General features: G+C 40.0%; 2 protein-coding genes across 6 annotated transcripts in view; one reads left to right on the forward strand and one right to left on the reverse strand.

The window, feature by feature from the left end:
• Positions 1-640: 640 nt before the first annotated feature.
• EIF3J (eukaryotic translation initiation factor 3 subunit J) lies at positions 641-18,885 on the forward strand. Of its 4 annotated transcripts, none has more exons than XM_080931367.1 (8): positions 641-777; positions 861-964; positions 10,704-10,758; positions 11,122-11,213; positions 13,101-13,215; positions 16,269-16,448; positions 17,482-17,579; positions 17,814-18,885. In XM_080931367.1, the coding sequence occupies exons 1-8, from the start codon at positions 729-731 to the stop codon at positions 17,943-17,945; spliced, it is 825 nt and encodes a 274-aa protein (XP_080787493.1). In that variant the 5' UTR covers positions 641-728; the 3' UTR covers positions 17,946-18,885. The 4 variants fall into 4 exon arrangements, with proteins under 4 accessions (XP_080787493.1, XP_080787495.1, XP_080787494.1 ...); XM_080931369.1 differs by having other exon boundaries at positions 17,506-17,579; XM_080931368.1 differs by having other exon boundaries at positions 16,287-16,448.
• Positions 18,886-19,014: 129 nt separating this feature from the next.
• SPG11 (SPG11 vesicle trafficking associated, spatacsin) overlaps positions 19,015-21,477 on the reverse strand; it is a gene marked incomplete at its 5' end in the record, with an annotated part of 59,800 nt that continues 57,337 nt past the window's right edge. For both annotated transcript variants that reach the window (XM_080931366.1, XM_080931365.1), the window contains 3 exons: positions 19,015-19,934; positions 20,265-20,416; positions 21,171-21,326. In XM_080931366.1, coding sequence (XP_080787492.1) covers positions 19,754-19,934; positions 20,265-20,416; positions 21,171-21,326 — 489 coding nt within the window. In that variant the 3' untranslated portion in view covers positions 19,015-19,753. The remainder of the gene's footprint in view (positions 19,935-20,264; positions 20,417-21,170; positions 21,327-21,477) is intronic.

Below are 21,477 nucleotides of genomic sequence, written 5' to 3' on the forward strand. Positions count from 1 at the left end.
CAAGCTTTCTCTCTACCAGAAACGCACCGGAGCACAAATCACGTGGTTTCTCAAACTCCAACTTCACCAGTGCCTGCTGCGGGCAGGAAACTGCAACCTCCTTCGTCGTTAATGCTACCTTTTTACATCTAACCTCATAATGCTTTTTTTGGTTGCAGCCATTGCACTGTGTCGAAATCTGTTTACATAACTATTTTGCTACTGTGTTGAGGAAAAACTAGAATATAAGCCTGGCACGGACCGCGGAATCCCGAAATGTTTTCGCCAAAGAATCACCATGCTGTGCTCCGGGTGACCACAGGGAAGGAAAACCCGGGAGACTCGGGGTAGACTTCGATCTCCATGTCCGAATGATAGGAGGCCGCGGGAAGACTGCCCGGTCTTCTTCTTTCTCAATGAGCACCTGCTGGTCCCCAGTCTACCAGCACTAGAAGATCGCACCGCCCTACTCAGGCGTGCGCACTTCCTTTTCCTTCTGGGAAGTGGGGTGGGAGGCCCCAGGCTGGCCCGCGTCCACTAGCTCAGCGTCGCCCCGCCCCGCCCCGCCCCGCCCCGCCCCGCCCCGCTGCGCGCGTCGCCCACGTGGGCGGAGCCTCGACCGGGCGCCCAGTCAGCCACAGTCCCAGCCTGCCCCGCGCGGGCCAACGAGAGCCAGCCCAGTGACTCACCTCTGCCGCGCTAACTCTTCGCAGCTCTTCCCTTCACACACGCTCACCCCCCGGCTCGAGATGGCGGCGGCGGCGGCGGCGGCGGCAGCGGGGGACTCAGACTCCTGGGGTGAGCAGAAGTTCCGGCCCGAGTGCGGGCTGTGGAGGCCCCGCTCCCACGCGTGTACTAACGCGACTCGCTCTCTTCCGTAGACGCGGACACGTTCTCTATGGAGGACCCGGTGCGGAAGGTCGCGGGCGGCGGCACGGCCGGCGGGGACCGCTGGGAAGGCGAGGACGAGGACGAGGACGTGAAGGTAGGTGCGGGCCGGGGCGCCAGGCTACGCGGGTGGGCGCCGGCTGTGGGCGGGGAGACTCGGGGCCCCGGGGCGCCGCCCGGGCCTGCGGGCCGTGGGTCCCGCGTGAGCGTCGGCCCAGAGGTCCCCTGGTTCCCTCGGCCGGACGGCCATGTGGGCAGCAGGCGGCAGCTTGTCCGGCCGGACTCTGCCGAGGGTGGCGGCCGCCTGGACCCCAGCCCTTCACCGAGGGTCCGCTCTCTGGCCTGGAACCAAACTGGCGACGAGTGACAGCAGCAGTCCGGTCGGCCCACGTGCTATCTTCGCAGTCCAGAACCTCTCACCGAAACAAGCGGAGCAGATCGGGAACTCGGTTTCAGTATTTGTCCCATATGGAAAGTCGCGAGACCCGCCTTTCCTAGTTCGGGTCTACCAAGTGTCAGTAACTTAGGTATGATTGTGAAGGCCGGTAGCTTCGTTCGAGCGATTAGATGGAGAAAATACATTGATTTTTCTAAACTAGAATTGGAGCAGTAAAACAACTTTTAGTTCTCCCTTCCCCCACCCCGTGGTAAGGAGGATGAACTGGGAGCACGGAGATAAGCCATCGGGTTAGTGGACAGAGCTGTGAACTGTGAAAAACATCTACACAGGGACAGACAGGCCTAGAAAAATACCAAAGAGTTGGTGGTTGTGGTAGACCAGGGGCCACTGGTTTTGTTTCTTTATTTTGTAAAATTATTGTTTTTAAAAACTCCCACTGGCTCATCATACAGCTTTAGATGTACTGTTTGGATTTTTCAACTTTACCCTGCAGTTCGCTGAAGTGTGTGTCCACTTTACCAGACAGCCTAAATTTGAGGTCTGAAGTGAGTGTTATATACGTTGGAGTTAATAGTGACTAACAGTATTGACTGTCACTACATGCTTTGAACCTGTTGTGTGTGTACACTTGGACATGGTTTGCTACCACACCACAAAAATACTCAGTTTTGATTTTTCACTATTCCTAGGAAGAGGTTAGTACATCTTATAAAGTTAAAGAAGTTAAAATTAAGGGATGGGAACAAGTTCAAAACAAAACAAGAGTGGGGAAATTAAGAAGATGGAATAACTTCCAGAAAGTTGTTTCAAATGATGCCATGTAGTGTCTACCTAGCATTATGGAATCTAAATGGTGTTGATTCTGATCTTCATAATTCTTATCACTTAACAGTAGTTCTGGCCCTTCCTGGTGCTGTGAACTTTTAACTTGTATTTAACATGTTGTAATTACCCTCTCTCAAGCATAAAATTATTATTTTTTTGCTACTTTATAACTAAATTTGCTGCTGTTATGAATTGTAATGTAAATATCGGATTGACCTCTGAAAGGATAGTCAGAGACCCACAAGTTGAGAACCATCATAAGTCTAAGAGCTTATTTTGGGGAGACTTAGAAGTAAATAGAGACCAATTTTGTCCAGTCACTCTTCAGTGCAAACTTCTGTGCACACAACCACTTCTTATACATAATGTTTGAAGTTGATGTTTCAGATTGGAAGCTGGTTTTGTCCATTCTGTTGTAGTGTTGAAATTTTGCTTTCTTTTCTCATTATACAGTATATAAAAATAGTTTTTGACTCTGGGTTTTAGAAACAGACTGTATTATGTTACCTTGGCATTTTCTAGATACACTTTATCAATATGTAAATAATCATAATGAGACTTGCATTACATAGCTTGTTGTTTTTTTGTATGTTTTGTTTTGAGACTGGGTCTTACTATGTAAGCCAGGTGGTCTTTGAACCTCACAAATCTGCCTGGCTCTGCCTTATGAGTTCTGGGATTAAAGGAGTACACCACTATCAGAATTACTTTGTGTTTTAAATGAGCATTAAGCGGGGCTACCTAGCACTTGGTAGGTATTCGGTAAATATTTTCATTGATGTCTTTCTTTTATCCTAATAGAAATATTTTCGCTGCTAAAATCTAATATCTGAGGTTTATTTTTTGCCGAATTTCATCATTTCCTAAGGCCAGAAGGATTGTATTTTTTTATAGTGTCTATTTACTATGAATTTTGTGTTTTTATTGGAAGGTCATAGTTATCAAACATTTTTGTCCATTCAAAAGTTTGTTAGAATTGAGATGTGTCACTTTGCATAGCAGTGAGTTAGTTATATTGCCAAACTTCTGAATTCTGATATTTTAGCATTTAATCATTTCATGGTAGTGTGCAAAGCTTAGTTTTCATAAAGTCAAATTATCGTAGTCCTTAAACAGTTCAATATGCAAGTTAAAATATAGGAGATTGTAAAATACAGGAGATTGGTGGGATGGCAAGTGTAGTTCCAGCACCTTGGAGACGTTGGGAGAGAATCACCTCAGCCCAGGAGTTTAAGACCGACTTGGGCAATAGAGTGAGGGTTCTATGGCGAAAAATGTGGACAGTATTCTTTGTATGTGAGGATCAAGTGCTTGACCTTTATAATTAACGTTGCTTATAGTGTCTGTTTCAGTTACTCGTTCTAGTTGGCTGTCCTTTTTAGTATTTTATACCTTTATGACTTTTCAGTAGCTGTCTTGCAGTGGCAAAAATGAGCTTAAAGTGAGGACAGACTTTTTCTCAGTAAAAAGATGAAACCTAGTGGCTAGAGAGACTGCCTAAGAGCAGTCTTCTCTTGAGGGCCAGAGTCAGATTCCTAGCGTTTACAGCACAGCTGTTTGGCTTTAGCTCCAGGGCATCTGGTATCTCTGTTCTTTTGAGAACTAAGGAGTGTATATCTCCTTATTCGTACTTAGTGTTTACTTACACTTTTTCCTACTATCCTGCAGAGGTAGCAGGAAGAAATTTTTACTTTGTATCTGTAACTGGAGTGACTTGCAGGGTGTAGATGGAGGGTTGAGTGAGTTCCTCCTCAGAGCAGGGGCAGCACTACTTTAAAGCCATTTTACCAGATTCCCTAAATTCATTACAGTTGAACAGGTTACAAATAAGGTTCATTCAAAACGTGTACATGTTTTTAGAGAAAACTTCTGGCTGTGTTTAGTTATCTCAGGGGTTTTGTTTTATTTTTTGTTTTTGTCTGTTTTTTTATGTTTAGTTATTTTAGTCAGGACCTCGCTTGGCCCAAGGCTGGCCTTACCCTATTAGCCAACTGAATTCGTGACCTTGCCAACAAACACTGAAGGCCTGTACCACTAACCCCAGTTTTTGCCTCCCTGTGGATAGAACCCAGGGCCAGCCATCAAATGAACTACCTCTCCAGCCCTCAGCTATGTGTTTCTCTAGTTGCACTGTAGAATTTATTATACAAGGTCTCAGAGCTGACCCAGGTGAAAACTATGCACTAAGCAGCCATGTCTTAGCTATTTACTTTATGAAGTATCCAAACTAATATTGTAAATCTTTTATACTAAGGACATCTCTTTCAAGTATTAGCACTTCTGAGGAACAGGATCTACTCTGGCCTAGGCTGGCCTTACAACCCATGGCAATCTTCCTGACATAGCCTCCCAAGTGCTTGGATTATAGGAGTGAAGGAGCTGCCATGTTTGGCCTTTAAACAGATTACTGTGAAGAAAATTCCAATCATTTTAGTACTTTAATAATTTTTATAAAATAGTGAGTTTTTACTTAGCTTTATTTTTTGTGTGTGGATATACATGCCGTATGGTATGTAGCGGTCAGAGGACAACCTGAGAATTGATTATCTCAAGTATGTTTTTCATTGAAAAGTACTTATTCTAGTTGTTGTCATTGCAGATAAACTAGTTACTTGTTTAGTTAGTGTTTGGTTGGGGGCTTTTAAAGATGAATTTTACATTATATTTTGTCTGCATGAGTGTATGCACCTTGTGTGTGCCTGGTGCTCATGGAGGTTAGAAGAGGGTATCAGATGCAGTGGAACTGGAGTAGAATTGTGAGCCGGGTCTTCTATAGGAGCAGTAAGTGCTCTAAACCACTGAGCCATCTTTCCAGCCCTAGTGTTCAGCTGTTTGCCCTTGATATTGCTTAGCCAGGCATTAAAGTAGGTTGATAATCATTGAATATAAGACAAGAAGGCATAGAGCTGGAAAAAAAACTTAATTAAATGGAGTAGAATTTACTGAAATTATTTTTTGACTTAAGATGGTAGAATATTTAGCTTTCTTCTAAAAACTGAATTTTAATGAGGCTAGCTTTCTGAAACTGCTTAGAGCAGAAACTACATAATTGACAAGAGTACTGAAAGGTTGTTTTTCCAGTAAGAAATTAAGTGGTATCTTGTGGGCTGGGGATATAGCTCAGCTGATAGAGTGCTTGCCTAAGATACATGAAACTCTGGGTTCCACTGTTCCATTTCCAGCATTATGTAAACTTGGTGTGCTAGTGGTACCCCTCCTATAATTTCAGCACTCAGGATAAGGTCAAGGTCGTCTACTCGTAGGGAGTGTCTTAGGTTTTATAGCTGTGGAGAGTCACTATGACCAAGGCCACTCTTATAAAGGAATACATTTAATTGGTGCTTGCTTAGATTCAGAGGTTCAGTCCATTATGGTGGGAAAAATGGCAGCATGCAGGCAGACTTGGTGTTGGAGGAGCCAAGAATCAGAGACTGTCTCACAGGCAGCCAGGAGGCTCTTTTCTACTACTTTGAGGGCATAGGTGGAGCCCTCAAAGCCCACTCCACAGCGATACTTCCTCTAACAAGGTCACACCTCCTAATAGTGCCACTCCCCATGGGTCAAACCTATTCATATCACCATAGGGAGTTTGAGGCAGCTTTGGGCTACTCTGCCTTAAAAATAAAATAAAATAAAGTAAAATCAAAAGGTGTGCTAGACCAAATTATTTGAGGAGAGGAATATGTTAATTTCTGGACTATGTCTATTGGGCAAGACAATTTTAATTGCTCTTTTGAAGCTATTCCCATTTGACAATATAAATATGTATTGCATCAGTTGGAAAGCATTTTCAACCTTAAATACATTACTCTCATTGTATATGAGACTCTACATTTTTGTATTATGAAATGGCACAACCAGCAAACTGTTAGGTACATATTAGGAAACTTTTAAAAAATGACTTTAACTTTTTTGCTTTCTTTTTAATGCTTGGTTGTATTTGGTTAAGAAATAGATTTTGAATTTAAAAGCATCCTTCTCTTTGAGAGAAATGATTCAAATGGTGTTGGGTGAATATCTGTAAGGCATGAGTATTATATACATGAGTAAATTATAAACAGCTTTCTCTAAAGAAGCTGGCCATTTTATGAAGGCAACCTGAATATTTTTGTTATCTTATAGTCCAGGCTAGCCTAGAACTCCACAGGTAACAGAAGTTGATCATGAACCCCTTATCCTCCTGTCTCCACACTGAGTGCTGGAATTACACGCATAAATCACTAGGATACCTGAGTCAAATTCCGGCAGTGTTTGATGTCTGTTTCAGTAATGGAGATTGAATCCAAGACCTCATGCATTCTATGCAAGTGCTACATCAATTGAGCTATAGTCCCAGCTCCTGGGAATGATATTTTTAATAGGATATTAATAGGTTGTATATTGAACCAAATAATACTTAGGTCTTTTTTGAAGTGATAGGAAAGCTTACTGTCTCTATTTTAAGTGTCTTGCAACATTTTGTCATTTTATCTGGAAAACATTCCGGCACTTACAAGGCCCTCATGTTTACAGAATAGTCTGGTCAGTTTCCCTACAGTAGTTGTGGTAGGCATTCTGTACCCTATATTTACTTTGCAGGTCTTGATAATTTCATACAGACCCAAGTTTTTAAAAATTCCTATGGAAAGCTACCTAGCCTTCTTGGATAGTGCCAGCTATATTTGTTCTCTTCTTAAGAGAAATATAATAGTTTGGTAGTAATGTCAGGGCAGGCTTGTTGCATGTGTTTGAGGGTAATAGTCATAGGGTAATGACTTGCTTTTCATGGTTCTTTGTGCACTGAGGCAGATGTTACCACTGCCTGGAATTTATTTACAGGAACTGTGTTTTTTGGTATTAAAATCTATTCTGGCTGGAATGATGGCACATGCCACAAATTACAGCATTCTGGAGGTCAAAGAGGATTATGAATTCAAGGCCAGTCTAAACTGCACAGTAAGACTCCACCACAAAACTACATCCCAAGAAATGGAATCTGTGATAAGATGGAGAATTTCTAAGTAGCTTCCTGTTTGCATGGATAGGAGCTGGGCTTATCTTTTGTTGGGGAAAGCAGAGAGTGATAAGAATGGAGGATACTGAGTTGGTATGGATGAGCTACTAAGAAGGTGCTTCTCTGTGTTGATAATATTCAGTGAAAATTTTCTCAGTGACTTTTTGGTACCAGACAGAAGCTTGAAAATCAATTTCTTTAAATTTCCAAACAAAACAAAATCTACCAATAGCAACTTGAGATTTGAAGGTTGTGTAACATACAGTTGCATGTATCTGGACTTATTTTACATACTAGTATGTACCATAACTGATTTTTAAATGAAATTCCCTATGATATAGGGGAGCTTGTTCTAGAACTAATAGAAAGAACAGATCTTAGCAGGAAGGACTTAGTTTTCAGTTATTTTATATTTCAAGTGTCAGAGGGAGTTTTGTTCTGTATCACTTTGGTCTAGAGCAAGTCTATATCATTTCTCACTGAGATAACATTTTGGCTATGTCTGGGCCACATTTTTCCTTTTTGGAAATGAGATGCTGTTGCCTTGCTTTTAGGAGTATTATGAAAATTAACCTTGATGTTACAACATGAAAAAGCTCCTAGCATAATTATGGGTGCAAAGTAAATGCTCAATGTGTGCTATATACTGTTATTATCTGAGCTTCCACTCTGCACTTCCTAGACACACAGTGAGCCTCCTATCAGAAGCGCTGCTTAAGCAGCATATTTGCAGACCGCAGAATACCTGGTAATTAACTTTTGTTTTTATCTCTTTGATTCTCTTTGTACTACAGTTTTGATGTAAGAAGTAAGGCACAATAGTAAGGTTATACAAACATGTTTTAATTTTTAACTCTAGGTGTCTTAGTTATTCAAATAATAACTAATAGTCATTAAAAGTATAAATCATGGCTTAAATTGACAAGTGGTTATAAAAATATATTTACTTGGGGGCTGGAGAGTTAGTTTATTGGGTAGGAGCACTGACTCTTGCAATGAATGCAGATTAGGTTCCTAGCTCTTACGTGGTTTACAACCGTAACTGCAGTTCTAGGGAGTCTGAATCCTCTTCTGGCCTCTCAGGGCAACAGGCACACAAATGGTGTATAGACATATATGAAGAAAGAATACCCAGACACAGAAAATAGGAATTTACTCGTGTATATATTCCTGCTCTGCTTGTTTTCCATTGCAGCTTTAATTGGGAGGAGAATTTTTAATTTCTTTGCTGGATATACAAATTTGGTCTTAATTGAGGTGTAGTGTATATACCTTCATTGAGTTAGATCTGTGATCTGTAATGTTATAAAGCTAGAAGCTTGTGTGTGTCATAGTTGTGGCATATTAGTCAGTCTTTCCTCACCTACTAGCATCAGTGCTTCCTGCCTTGTGCCTTCCCTCAGGTGGCTCATCTTCAAATGACATACATACTGTGCCTGCTGGTTGCTGAGCCTGTTCTACCTATGAATTGTAGCTTAATTTAAATTGAGAGCTGGATTCCCTATTAAATTGGAATCATCTAAATTCTATAGAAAATGGTGTTTGACAATAGGTTTATATGTAGCTCAGAGATTGAGTTAGACATAGAAAAAACAGAATAGGGTTTGGGGGGAAGAAGAAGCAGAGAATAATAGGTCTATCTTAGAGTGCCTTGTCCAGCTTAGGGAGCCAGAGCTATAAAGGTTTAGTTATTGACTCGTCTTTAGTACTTAAAAGTATTATGTAACTTGATTCATTGACTGTGTAAGCAACAACACTTGAAATAAACCACTCATTGGCTAGAGAGTGGAATACTTGGTCCATTTGATAAATGAATAAACTGCTAACCAATGGGGTAGTACACACATGCTTGTGATCCCAAAATGCAGTAAGGGAAGACAAGAGGATCATGAGTTCAGTGCCATTCTGGGCCACATGGGTAGACAACATCCAAAATAAAAATAAGACATCACCTGACTTTGAGACTCAAATTTACCTTGGTTATCTTGTATTTTAATTGATAAGCTTTTTATGGCATTTGTGGATATGGAGAAACAAGCATGTTGGAAAACATTACAAATCCTGAATGGGGGAATGGCCCCTAGCAGACATTAAACATACCATAAAACTTCTGTAATGAAAGCAGTGTGGTACTAAATGGGGTGTTAGTTACACCTACAGTCTCTGTACTCAGGACATAGAGGCTGGAGGTTCACTGCAAGGTTCAGGAGGACCAGGGCTATATAGTGAGACCCTATCTCAAAATATACATTAAAAAACTTACAATGTATTACTGATAAATGAAGAGACTCTTAATGATAGGATAAGATAGGAAGCCAATTCAATATTTTTTAGTATTTGATAGCAGTAGGGCAGACTTTTTCATAACTGCTTGGCAGCTTACTAGCCATTTAGAAAATTATGAAATTAGATTTGTGGCCTTTTTGATCTAGATGGATCAGGGATATAATTTAAAAAAACAAAACAAAACAGTGAAACCATATAGATTCTAGAATAAACTATGGCAAACTCTTTGTGAGATTTTGTAACTTAATGCAAATCCAGAGGTAGCAATGGCCAATGACTCATAGATTTTACTATGTTCAAGGGACAGTTTTATTAAGAGAAAAAAGACGGGTGCCTATTTTGTTCCTGCTCACTAAGTGTACTAGAAATTGAGATAGTTCAATTAGAAGGATTAGTCAAGCTGGGGGTGGGGACCTTCATGTCTTTGATCCCATTGCTTGGAGGCAAAGATAGGTGGATCTGTGTTGGAGGCCAGCCTAGAATATATAGTGAAACTGTCTCAAAAGCTAAGAAGTAGTGCACCCCTTTCTATTGTTTTCAGGTAATGTGGTACAGATTATATAGTATATCCCTTATCCAGAATGCTTGAGGCCAGAAGTATTTCTGTTTTGGGATTTTCCCCCTTCAGATTTTGAGGTATATATATGTATATGTGAAATAAAACATCTTAGAGATGAGACTCAAGTAAACATGAAATTCTTTTGTTTTAGATACATCTTAGACACATAGATGGAAGGTAATTTTATACACTATTTTTAATATTCTCATCAATAGATGAGATTGGAATTTTCTGTTAATTTTATTTATTTATTTATTTACTTGCTTACATTAGTGCTAGGGATTGAGCCTAGGGTCTTTTGTATAACAGGCAGGCATTTTACCATTGAGCCATATTCCCTAGTCTTTATTCCCCCCACTCTCCACTTAATTTTGAAACAGGATTTCACTAAGTTGCCCAGACTGGTATTAAACTCATTTTGTAGAGGCAGGCCTTGAATTTGAACATGAGTCTAATTTGCAAAGCCTAGTTGCCTTTGCTGTATACAAGTAACTAGTTATAGGACATGACTGGGGCAAGGAGACAACAACATTCGAATTTACACAATATGAGGACCAAACCCAAAGAGACACATGTAAAGTGTCTAACATTCCCGATATAGAAATAGACTGGAAAAATGGAGAGATAAACCTTGGCTAGGGGCCTTATTAGTGTTATAAAGTCTGTAATACCAAAAATACCAACAAACTTGTTTCTGTAGAATTAGGTTAACCCTAGAGGTCACATGGAAAAGCAAGCATGTGAGAGTCACTAACGGAGGGTCTTGTCTTCAGGATAACTGGGATGATGATGACGATGAAAATAAAGAGGAAGCAGAGGTCAAGCCAGGTGAGCCACATTGCTTATTCTTCCCTTTCTTTTTCCTGCTCTTCCTCTCTGGCTTCTCAACAATCAGATTATTTTATATACCTGCTGGGTTTCTGATTTGCTGGGTCTTGTGGAGAGAAAAAAAGAATAGAGGAAATGGTGCTATTTGAATGATCTTACCTTGTCTAAAGAAAGTATGAAGAGAGATTTGGATCTTTGGGGATCCAACTTGGAAGGAAAAGTACCAGAAATTACAGAATATCACCATATGACTCTGGGAAGGTTTGTTTTTTTTTTTTTTCCCCAAGTATTCAAGCATCATGTTCGCTTTGGTCATAAACTAGAAAGTATTCAATATAATTGTAAATAAAATATTTCTTTCAGAAGTAAAAATTTCAGAAAAGAAAAAAATAGCAGAAAAGATTAAAGAGAAAGAACGGCAGCAGAAGAAAAGGCAAGAAGAAATTAAAAAGAGGGTAAGTTCTGTGAGTTTCCTTAAAATGCATACAGAATTCATTGTCAGTTGTGGTGAAGTACCTGAACTGACTGCAGATAATTACCTAGCAACTTTAAGTGCCCTGTAAAGACTAAATAAATATATCATAAGTGCATCCTGGCTGGGTGAGGTGGCGCATGCCTTTAATACCAGCACTCCAGAGGCAGAGGCAGGAGAATCTCCATGAGTTTGAGGTCAGTTTGGTCCACAGAGCAAGTCCAAGACACCCGGGTCTTACACAGAAAAACTGAGTCTCGATAGACCAACCAACCAAACAAACAAAAAGACAAGTCCCAGAAGCAGATTGATTGGTGATTTTTGTAAAAAACAAAACCTGGAAGTCTTCTATGTGAAAGTATTTTGTTTCATATTCAGAAGTTAGATTGTTTTTTGCCTATGCCTACAGTTTTCCCCGTCTTTCTTTCCTTCTCCTTCCTTCCTTTTTCCAGTGCTGGGATTAAATTCAGACTCTGTGCATATAAGTATCCTTCTATCACTGATCTGTATCCCCAACCTGCCTGCAGCTGTTTCTAGTCACTTACTGAGCAAAACATTAAAGTTTCTGTTTCTGTGTCACTTGTGGTCTTGTTCTTCATCATTGTAGCAGGATCCAGAAATAGTATTAATTAATCTTTTAAAATAGGAAATATTTTCATAAATCAAACAAATCAATTACTATAAAATATTCCGAACTCCTTCTCACCTATTCTGTCTCAAATGTAAACATTTCAAGATATCTTTATATTTCTGTATATATTCTCCCCTTCTCTCTGAGACAGGTGTTAGCTGTGTAAATGAGGCTGACCTTGAATTTGATTTCTTCCTGTCTCTTCCCAAGTGAGATTACAGACATGCATCACTAAGTGGCTTTCTTTTCTTGTATGGTTTCCACTTTGCTTTTATTTACTTTATTGTAGAGATCTTTTCATACATAACATGGAAATACTTTTAATCAACTTTCCTTCCTTCCTTCGTTTTTTAAGACAGGTTCTGGAACTCTGTAGACCAAGCTGGCCTCAAACTCACAGAGATCCACTTGCCTCTGCTTCTAGTGCTGGGACTTAAAGGCGTGCACTGCCACCAGCCAGCACCTCAGGTTTGTTTCTTCTTTTTTTTTTTTTCTTAGATAGACAATCTCTCCTTTAAAAATTTTTTTATTTATGTTGGTGTTCTGCCTCCATATATGTCTGTGTGAGGGTATCAGATGGAACTGAAATTATAGACAGTTGTGAGCTGCTATGGTGTGCTGGGATTTGAACCTAGGTCCTTTGGAAGACCACCCAGTACATCATCTCTCCAGCCCTCATGTTTCTTAAATATTTTAGAATGGCTTGCAGAAAGCACATAGAACTATTTTAAGATGCCTGGAACATGTTTCTGTATTGCCCTAGAAAGGTGCTTTAGTGTCTATGGCAGTATGAGAACGCCATTTCATCTGCCCATCTGCCTTCCTAGGTTCAAATGCCACCCGTTAGATGTTACTTCCCGTTACCTTGGGCAGCAGTCTAGCCTCTCTGTGTCTCCATAATTTTGGGGTAGGGATGGGGCAGTTGAGACTAGGTTTTTTTGTCTAGTTGTAGCCCTGGCTATCCTGAAACTCACTCTGTAGACCAGGCTGGTCACAGATCTACCTGCCTCCTGGTGCTGGGATTAGAGGTGTACACCACTACTGCCCAGCTTCTGTATTTTAGCTGTACAATTGAAGTAAGAACACCTAAAGTGTTTACATGAGTGGTGAGAACCAGTAATCACTTTGTATGTGCTTGCTTCTTTATATAGGTGCTGACATAAAATTCATACAATATAAAAATATACTGTGTCCACCATAAGTTTGGCATTTGTAAGAAAAATTTCTTTTTCTTTCTAGTTAGAAGAACCTGAAGAATCTAAAGTGCTAACACCCGAAGAGCAATTAGCAGATAAACTCCGGCTAAAGAAATTACAGGAAGAGTCAGACCTTGAATTAGCAAAAGAAACTTTTGGTAAGATGGTGGGTGCAGTGTTGAGCTACTCCAGATGAAATATTCTGCCTGTCTTACCACCTGTAAAAGGACACATATTTTAATTGAAATTATAAAACATTTTTAAGCTTTTTGTTTATATATATGAGAGTACAGCAAATACAAAAAAAAGTTCAGATTTTTGGTAATTGCTTAGCAAATCTTTTTAAGATTTTTTTTAATACATACACACACACACACACACACACACACACACACAAGCTGTCTTCAGACACACCAGAAGAGGGCAATAGATCTCATTATAGATGGTTTGAGCCACCATGTGGTTTCTAGGAATTGAACTCAGGACCTCTGGAAGAGCAGTCAGTGCTCCTAATCACTGAGCCATCTCTCCAGCCCATGCATAGAGTATCTTAAAGATTATTAAATTTAGGACATCATTGTAACACGTGGCTATAATCCTAACACTTGAAATGCTGATATAGGAGGGTCAGAAGCTAGCTAGGTCTATATACCAAGGCTGTGCCTCCCAACCCTATGCCAAAGACATCAGTAGGTCCAGTAAAGTACACTTTCCCTAAAATTTATGAGCCGGATATAGCTTTTGCAATCTGTAGCTTGGAAATTAAATGCTGAATTGTTTTTGGGGTCATCCTGCTGCTGTAAGTCTAGAGCTTAGCATGCTGGTCCATGTAGTTAGCTTTGCCTTGTGTTTGAATTTGTGTTTTTTTCTGGCCTTTTTGATACCTTCTCTTTCAGGGCCATCACTTATGTGTGGCATGTCTACAGCTATAGTTAGTGAGCAAGATAGATGGATATATTCTTAGTGTCTTAGTTATATTACTGTGATCAAATATCAGACCAAAACCAGGCGGAGAGGAAACAGTTATTTTTATCTTACAGCTTATAGCCCATCCTCCAGAGAAGTCAAGGCAGGAAGTGAAGCAGAAGCCATGAATGAAGGATTGCTGCTTACCAGCTTGCTCCTCTTGGCCTTTTCATTCTGCTTTCTGACAGTACCCAGGACTCAGGGCTATCACTGCCTGCAGTGAGCTGTGCTCTTACATGAATCAAAAATCGAGAATTGGCACCACAGGCCAATCTGTTGAGGGCATTTTTCAAATTGAAGTTCCCTGTTGTCCGAGGACTCTAGTTTGTCTGGTTGACTTAAAAATAGTCAGCACAAGTAAGAATTAAAGGTACAGAGAGATCAAGACTATTTCAGTTGTCTAACTTGTCATTACCAAGTGTGAAAAACATTCTCAAAGATGAAAAGAGGTTTGCTGTAGTTGCCCCCCCCAACCCCCTTTTAGGAAAGTATGACCATATTCCTTAGGTGTGACTGTGGGTGTTCCTGACATATTTATGACACCCATGTTTATATGCTGAGTGCAGAAAACCTCATCTGAGATACCAGTTGCAGATTAAGTAAAAAATACACTAACACAGTAATTATTTTGGTTAATAGGAATTAACTATCATTTCTTGTCCTGCAGTGCTGAATCTGTGGTGTTGTTAGGTCATTTACTTGAAGCATACATGCTTTTTAACCCAGAATTCTTTTAGGCTAGATTAAGTCCTCTCTCAGGTTTTAACACTGAGAGAAAACTGCTTTTGGAGTCAGCTGATTATTTTTATAATATCCATTTTTTTAAAGATTTATTTATTGTATGTATGTGAGTACACTGTAGCTGTATTGAGAAACACCAGAAGAAGGCATCGAATCACATTACAGATGGTTGTGAGCCACCATGTTGTTGCTGGGAATTAAACTCAGGACCTCTGGAAGAGCAGTCAGTGCTCTTAACTGCTGAGCCATCTCTCTAGTCCCCATCATTTTTGTTTTTAAAGTAAGATTTTTATATACTGTCCTGTGTCTTCAGACACACCAGCAGAAGGCATGGGATCTCATTACAGGTGGTTGGGAGCCACCATCTGGGAATTGAACTCAGGACCTCTGGAAGAGCAGTCAGTGCTTTTAACCACTGAGCCATCTCTCTAACCCTCAATACCCATCTTTTTTATTCTTTCCCATCTCAAAGCAAAAGTTGTTTTGGTTTGTTTTGACATTTATTGTGCTTGTATACCCTAGATGTTTGTGGACATCTTGTAGAGTTGGTTCTCTCCTGGCATATGGATTCAGGTGCTTGAACTTTAGATGGTTACACTTAGTGGCAAATGAGCCATTGAGCCATCTTCTGCCCAATCCTTTCTGTCCTTGAACAGATCTTTGAGAGCATTGTTTTTGGAAAGCTAATGAATTCTGTGGGTCTTTAGTTTTGAGATGGGGTCTCTGTTTAATCCAGGTCAGTCTAGAATTCACTATGTAGACCAGGATGACCTTGAACCCACAGAGGATCTTGCAAAGCTGTTTTACTGGATTTCAACTATGTCTTTAAAATATATAAGGTGGTATTTCTTTGTTATTTTTTAACAAAGAAAATCTGTTAAATTGCAACAAATTAAATCACAGAACAAATCTTATAACACAGAATTTTGTTTTTAATTTTTAATGCAGGGGATTGAACTCCGGGCTTCATTCATGTTAGGCAAGCACTGCCTGTGCTACATTCCCAGCCTATATTATTTTATTAATTTGTCTGTTGGTTGCTAGTGTCAGTCTCTGTATCTGCCAGGCCTAGAACTCTATTTTGAATATAAAAGACTTAGAAGCCTCCTGAATTCTGTCTGAGAACTCCAATTGACCCAGGTTTAAAGGATTCAGAGGGCTGGGGTGCTGGCTCAGAGGGTGACAACATGAGTTTGACCCCCATGACCCTTACTGGCGGAAGGAGTAAAAGTCTTATTTTTACGTGTAGGTTAAGTGTGTGTGCATGCACACACACACACACACACACACACACACACACACACACACACACACACACACTTTGGCAATTCAACTTTATGAATTTAAAATTTTTGTTATGGGGAAGAACATGGGTAGGGGTCAGAAGACAGTTTTGTGGAGTCAGTTCTCTCCCCATCTTTCCATGGGCTCCAGGTCAGCTCTTGTAACTCAGTGAGCCCCTCATTGATAAACTTAAAATGTTTCTTTTTTTCTAATATTTCAGGACTTCTCTCTCTTATAGGTGTTAATAATACAGTTTATGGAATAGATGCTATGAACCCATCTTCAAGAGATGACTTCACAGAGTTTGGAAAGTTACTAAAAGATAAAATTACACAATATGAAAAATCACTATATTATGCCAGTTTTTTGGAAGCCTTAGTTCGAGACGTCTGTATTTCATGTAAGTGATTCTGATTTCTAGCCTGTTTTGATAAATCTGTATCATGGCTGGGTGTAGTGTTCCACATCTGTAATCCTAGTACTTGGGAATCAGAGGCAGGCCAATCTCCTGAGTTCCAGGACAGCCCAGGCTACACAGAGAAACTCTGTCTTGACAAATTAGTGGGAGTGGGGAGCTGTATTATGAACACCATACTTTGGAAGATAGTTTTAAAATAGTGCTTTAATGCTATGTAATATAGAGTTGGGATTTCCTTTTTAGCAAATATTTTTGGAATGTTCTTCAACACATGGTGGCAGGCTGCTTTCATTGTTTTATAGTAGCTTCCCAAAAGGCTAAATAAAGTAGGTCACAAAATACTGGGTAACCCAATTAACTCCTAAAGGAGCCACAAAGTGTCTTTAAAAGGAATGGACTAGGGGCTCAGTAAAACCCTCAAAAACTGCAGATTTTACAAATGGCAGTCTAAGTTGCTGCCCAAGTTGCCCAGCAGAACCGGCATGCGTGTGCTGACATGCCACACCAAAGGTATCGGGGTGAAGATTGGGGAATGATCATTAAGCAAGGGATTCTCAGTTACCCATAGGAAGGTTTTCATTTTATACATAGTGGTTTTTACTATTTTTCTTGGAGGGGTGAAGGCACTTTCTAAGCAAAGCCTAACATTTCAGTAAGTACAGGACAGATTGTCCACAGAATGTGTTGTGGTTCTTGGGCTAGAAGGCTTGTCATCTGTGTGTTAACAGCTGATGTGAGGACATGTTACAGGAGGCCGTGGTCTTCTTGCCTCTTTGAGGAGGGAAGAAGCAGTGGGAATACTAAAGAGTCCATAATTACAGTTCTTCTAGCCATTAAGTTCACCATTGGAATTTAAGCCTAGCCATAGACTGAACAGTTATTTACCTGATTTCTGTAAAGGGGAAATTCATAGTTTTAAAGTTACCTGAGCTTATTGACATATAAATTTTTATATGTTAAAGGATGTGTATTTTGATTTTATTTTTCAAAATGCTGAAAAACTGAAGTTTAGTAGTATGTCTCTCTCCCTCTTTTAAAGTGGAAATTGATGACTTGAAAAAGATTACCAACTCATTGACTGTGCTCTGCAGTGAAAAACAGAAGCAAGAAAAGGTAAGGGACCTGTATGAGAAAGGACCTATATTAAAGAGCCTGTTGAAGTTGTGTTAGAAGAGAGCAGCCACGTGGTACCTGTTGTCTTCATTCAGACATTTGTGTTTTCTGAGAAAATCAGTATTGCTGTAGGTTATGCCTTTTAGAGAAGCTCCGACCTCTGTGAGTACTTGCTTTGACAGATGAACCACCCAAAGCAGCTAAAGATTCATGAATTTAACTCTTCATTTTTAGCAAAACAAAGCCAAAAAGAAGAAGAAAGGCGTGGTACCTGGAGGGGGATTAAAGGCCACCATGAAAGACGATCTGGCTGATTATGGTGGATATGATGGAGGATATGTACAAGACTATGAAGACTTCATGTGACATTTTATCTTCTGGTGTCTTCTTTCTGTTGCCCACAATCCCTTCAACATGTAGCACAACCTCCTTTCCTTTCAGTTCTGCCAAATGCTACAATCAGAAGTGCAGTGTCTTTTGTGCTGGTTATTTAACCCCTTGACACTCAGGTGCTAATGTGCAAATGAGGGAACTTGGATCTTGTTGCCAAGGGGTTAAAATTGGGAACCTCAGTTGCTACTAAATCATAGTTTAAAAACAAAACAAACCTAATAATGTTGTCATTGTTGCTATCCGATTCCATAACAGCAGTCACTAAATTGGAAGCAGAGGTTGCAACAAGACAAAAAAAAAAAAAAAAAGTGTAGTATTTACCAGCACCATTCAGTAATACAGCCTTAACCATACCTCCTTGAACTACTTCATAACTTGTCAAGAAAAGCAGTTTGCAGCAAGGGCATGTGGGATGCACCTAGTATTAAAATTGCTTTGTCTTAAAATTGAGGTGAGGATATTAAAAACTTGTTGTGAAGAAGACTGCTTATCTCAGAGTGAAGATACTGTGGCTGAAAAGTACTAGTTTGATACTTAAGATTTTAATGACCAAAACCCTCTGACTTTGAAGCTGAAGAAGGTAAACTTCTCCATTATTACAGTGCAAGTGGTGGACTCTCCAGTGCATTGACTGTCTAGTTATTTATCAGCCTGTTTATATTGCTGAGGACTTCAGATGGGGGAGGGAACTCTGTTTCTGTTTGCCTGATTCAAGTGTCTGAGAAACAAATCTTGTTCTTCTAGGCTACAATGGAAAAACTTTTAACAGGGTTTTGGCATTTCCTTTTCTTTATAAAACATGCTCAGCAAACTGCACCAGTTAACTACAGTCTGGTAAATTGTTATGTTAACAATTATGACATCTGCAATGTTTTATAAAGCAACTAATTTAATAAAATCACTATTGTGAGGACTTAAATTTTGTGTTATATCCCAAGAGATAGTTAAGAGTACAGAACACCACTCTTGGGTGGACGTCTCTGTACTCACTAAAGCTAATCAATGCTTGATGTAGTCACAGCTTTGAAGCAAGAATGCTTGGGCTTTTAATAGTTGTAGAGCAACAGAGGCTGCCTTCCTACTCTTGTTTATTTAGGAAATTAGTTATTTAGATGCTAAGGCCCAATAAGTACCTAGGAGTATTTATTAGTAGTAATGGAGCCTATTACTTAGTTATTGCTTGTAAGCATAAATTGGATTACATCTTAAGTAATTTACCTAAACTTGCACCCCATCCCCCAATCAGAACAAAAAATGTTTTTAATTTCTCTTCCATAGGCAGTAGTAACCTCAAAGCTCTGTAGACTAAGTGGAAAACAACCATCTTAAGTGACATGAATGAATAGAAGGTGTGACTACACAGCAGTAACTCCAGTAAATACTGTTGAAGGCAGACAAGGGCTAAGATTTCCTCAGCAGTAATAATGACGCTGAATCAAAACCTATTTTATTATAGGAAGATCAGTTTCTAACTCATGAAAATGTATCACCTGTTCCTTAACTGTGTAAATAAGATTAAATTGCTTTGAAACTGTAACCTGCAGGCACAGGTGTTCTTTAACTGCTACTGTTTCTCTGGTGTAGAAGCCATTCTAACAAAATGCATTTGATCTCAATAATTCTAATTTGATCTAATTTCTCCATTCCCTCCAACCACAAACAACTGGTGCAGTGTGGTATATTTCTGGGCTTTTCAACTCAAATGGGAATAAAGACCTCTAAACACTTTATTGCACATCCCTTAGAGCCACATAGGTACAAACAAGCACCTTTCAGACCCTCTAACCTGCGAGCATATCTTTAAGACAGCATCCTGTTTGAGGGTCCTTCAGAAGCATATTTACAATTTCAAAAAATTTGTGTTCATATGCCAACTTGTAATACAAGTAGATATCTTCACAGTATGAAAGTAACTTCTTCAGGTTTTCTGTGACCCTGTCAGTAGGTTGGTGTTGTTTATATCTACACAAGAAAATGTATAAAGTACAGGTTAAAATACTGTATTGTCATTGAGGGGGATCAGCTCCATTACCACTATCTGCAGAGGTTGGGATTTGGTAGTTTAGGAAATTGTCAAACTAGTATTGGACCTTGATGAACTGATTTAGTGAGAACCCACTAAATTTAGTACTACTGTAAAGGGCACTTCTACTAGGGTTTCTGGTTCATAATCAACATTTTTCCTTTCTTTTAAAAAAACAAAAACAAAAAACTCTACATGTGACCCTGACCTGGGACACACTAAGGCTTTTGAGGCAGGTGCTGGGATTGCAGTCAACTTTAAATACTTACTTTTTGGAAATGTCTTCAAATATGTTGGGTTTTAGTAACTTCTGCTGCTTAAATTCTTCCAAGTAATTAAAGTCTCCTTTAAGAACCACTTGTTGGTAGAGTACTTCAGCCCAATCAGGAACAAAGTCATAGGCCTCAGCTACAATGGCCGCCTTTAAAGGATGGGAATACCATTAGAGCCATGCTGTGGAAAACTGAAGGCAGAATCTAGGAGACTCTCCTGCACAGAGTGCTAAAGGCACTCAGGTTGTTTAAAGTCATGTTGATTATCATTTTCCTCTCATAAAACTCCTTACAAATGGACTGTAAAACTGCTGAGATGTGATTTCTATAACTCAACTGTGAGGAACAGGGAAAGCTGATGCTGGGACATTTTTATTTTTTCAAGATAGGGCCTCATTGTATAATAATAGCCTTGCTTGTGTCTAGAGTTCGGAGTAGAGACCAAGCTGGCTCCTTAGTACTGGGAAGTGTGCCACTATGCCTGGCCAGTCCCTTTTATTTTAAAGGGCTAAAACCTATCTCTGGGAAGACTTGACTCTCAGTGCTTGATTCATCCATGAACACAATCTGAAAGTGGATAAGCAAAGGATGTTTACCCACAACTCCCAGACATCAAAATTCTCCAGCCTTTGTCCAAATCATGTGCTAGAGATGTACATCAGATGGTGCCTTAAATGGTGGAGCAGTTGCCTGGCATTTGTGAAGACTTCAGTTTGATCAGAATCACTAAAAACACAGGCACATCCATCTCCATTACTCTTCGTGGTACTAATAGCTAAACTGGAAGAACTGTTTCTGTCCTCTGTCCCTAGCTCTTGAAATGTCAGATAGTCACTCAACCCCTGGGGCTGAGAGTGAATCACCACAGGATGACATTGGCAGTACTCGCCAGAGTGTTGTTACCTGGTAGAACCGAGGTAGGGTCATGATACAGTCCACTAGCTTCTGATGGCCCAAGTTGATAAGCATTGTGTTCTGGCCACTGTTGAGAAAGTGAATCTGTAGTGTTATCAACTTGGTGAGCCGGTTACAGTGCAGGGCCTGTCGCACACAGGAGTCCTGAGGGGCAAGGGTGGAGGAAACACAGGAAGGGAGAACTTTGTTACCATCCCTTCTGTTCTCTGACCTTCGCTCGATTCATTATACACTCCCAAGCCAAAGTACTTCCTAATACTGCCAATGCTAAGGCTGAGGCCAGGCTAGAATAACA

The sequence above is a fragment of the Micromys minutus genome (assembly GCF_963924665.1).
Source record: "Micromys minutus genome assembly, chromosome: 17".
Classification (NCBI taxonomy): domain Eukaryota; kingdom Metazoa; phylum Chordata; class Mammalia; order Rodentia; family Muridae; genus Micromys; species Micromys minutus.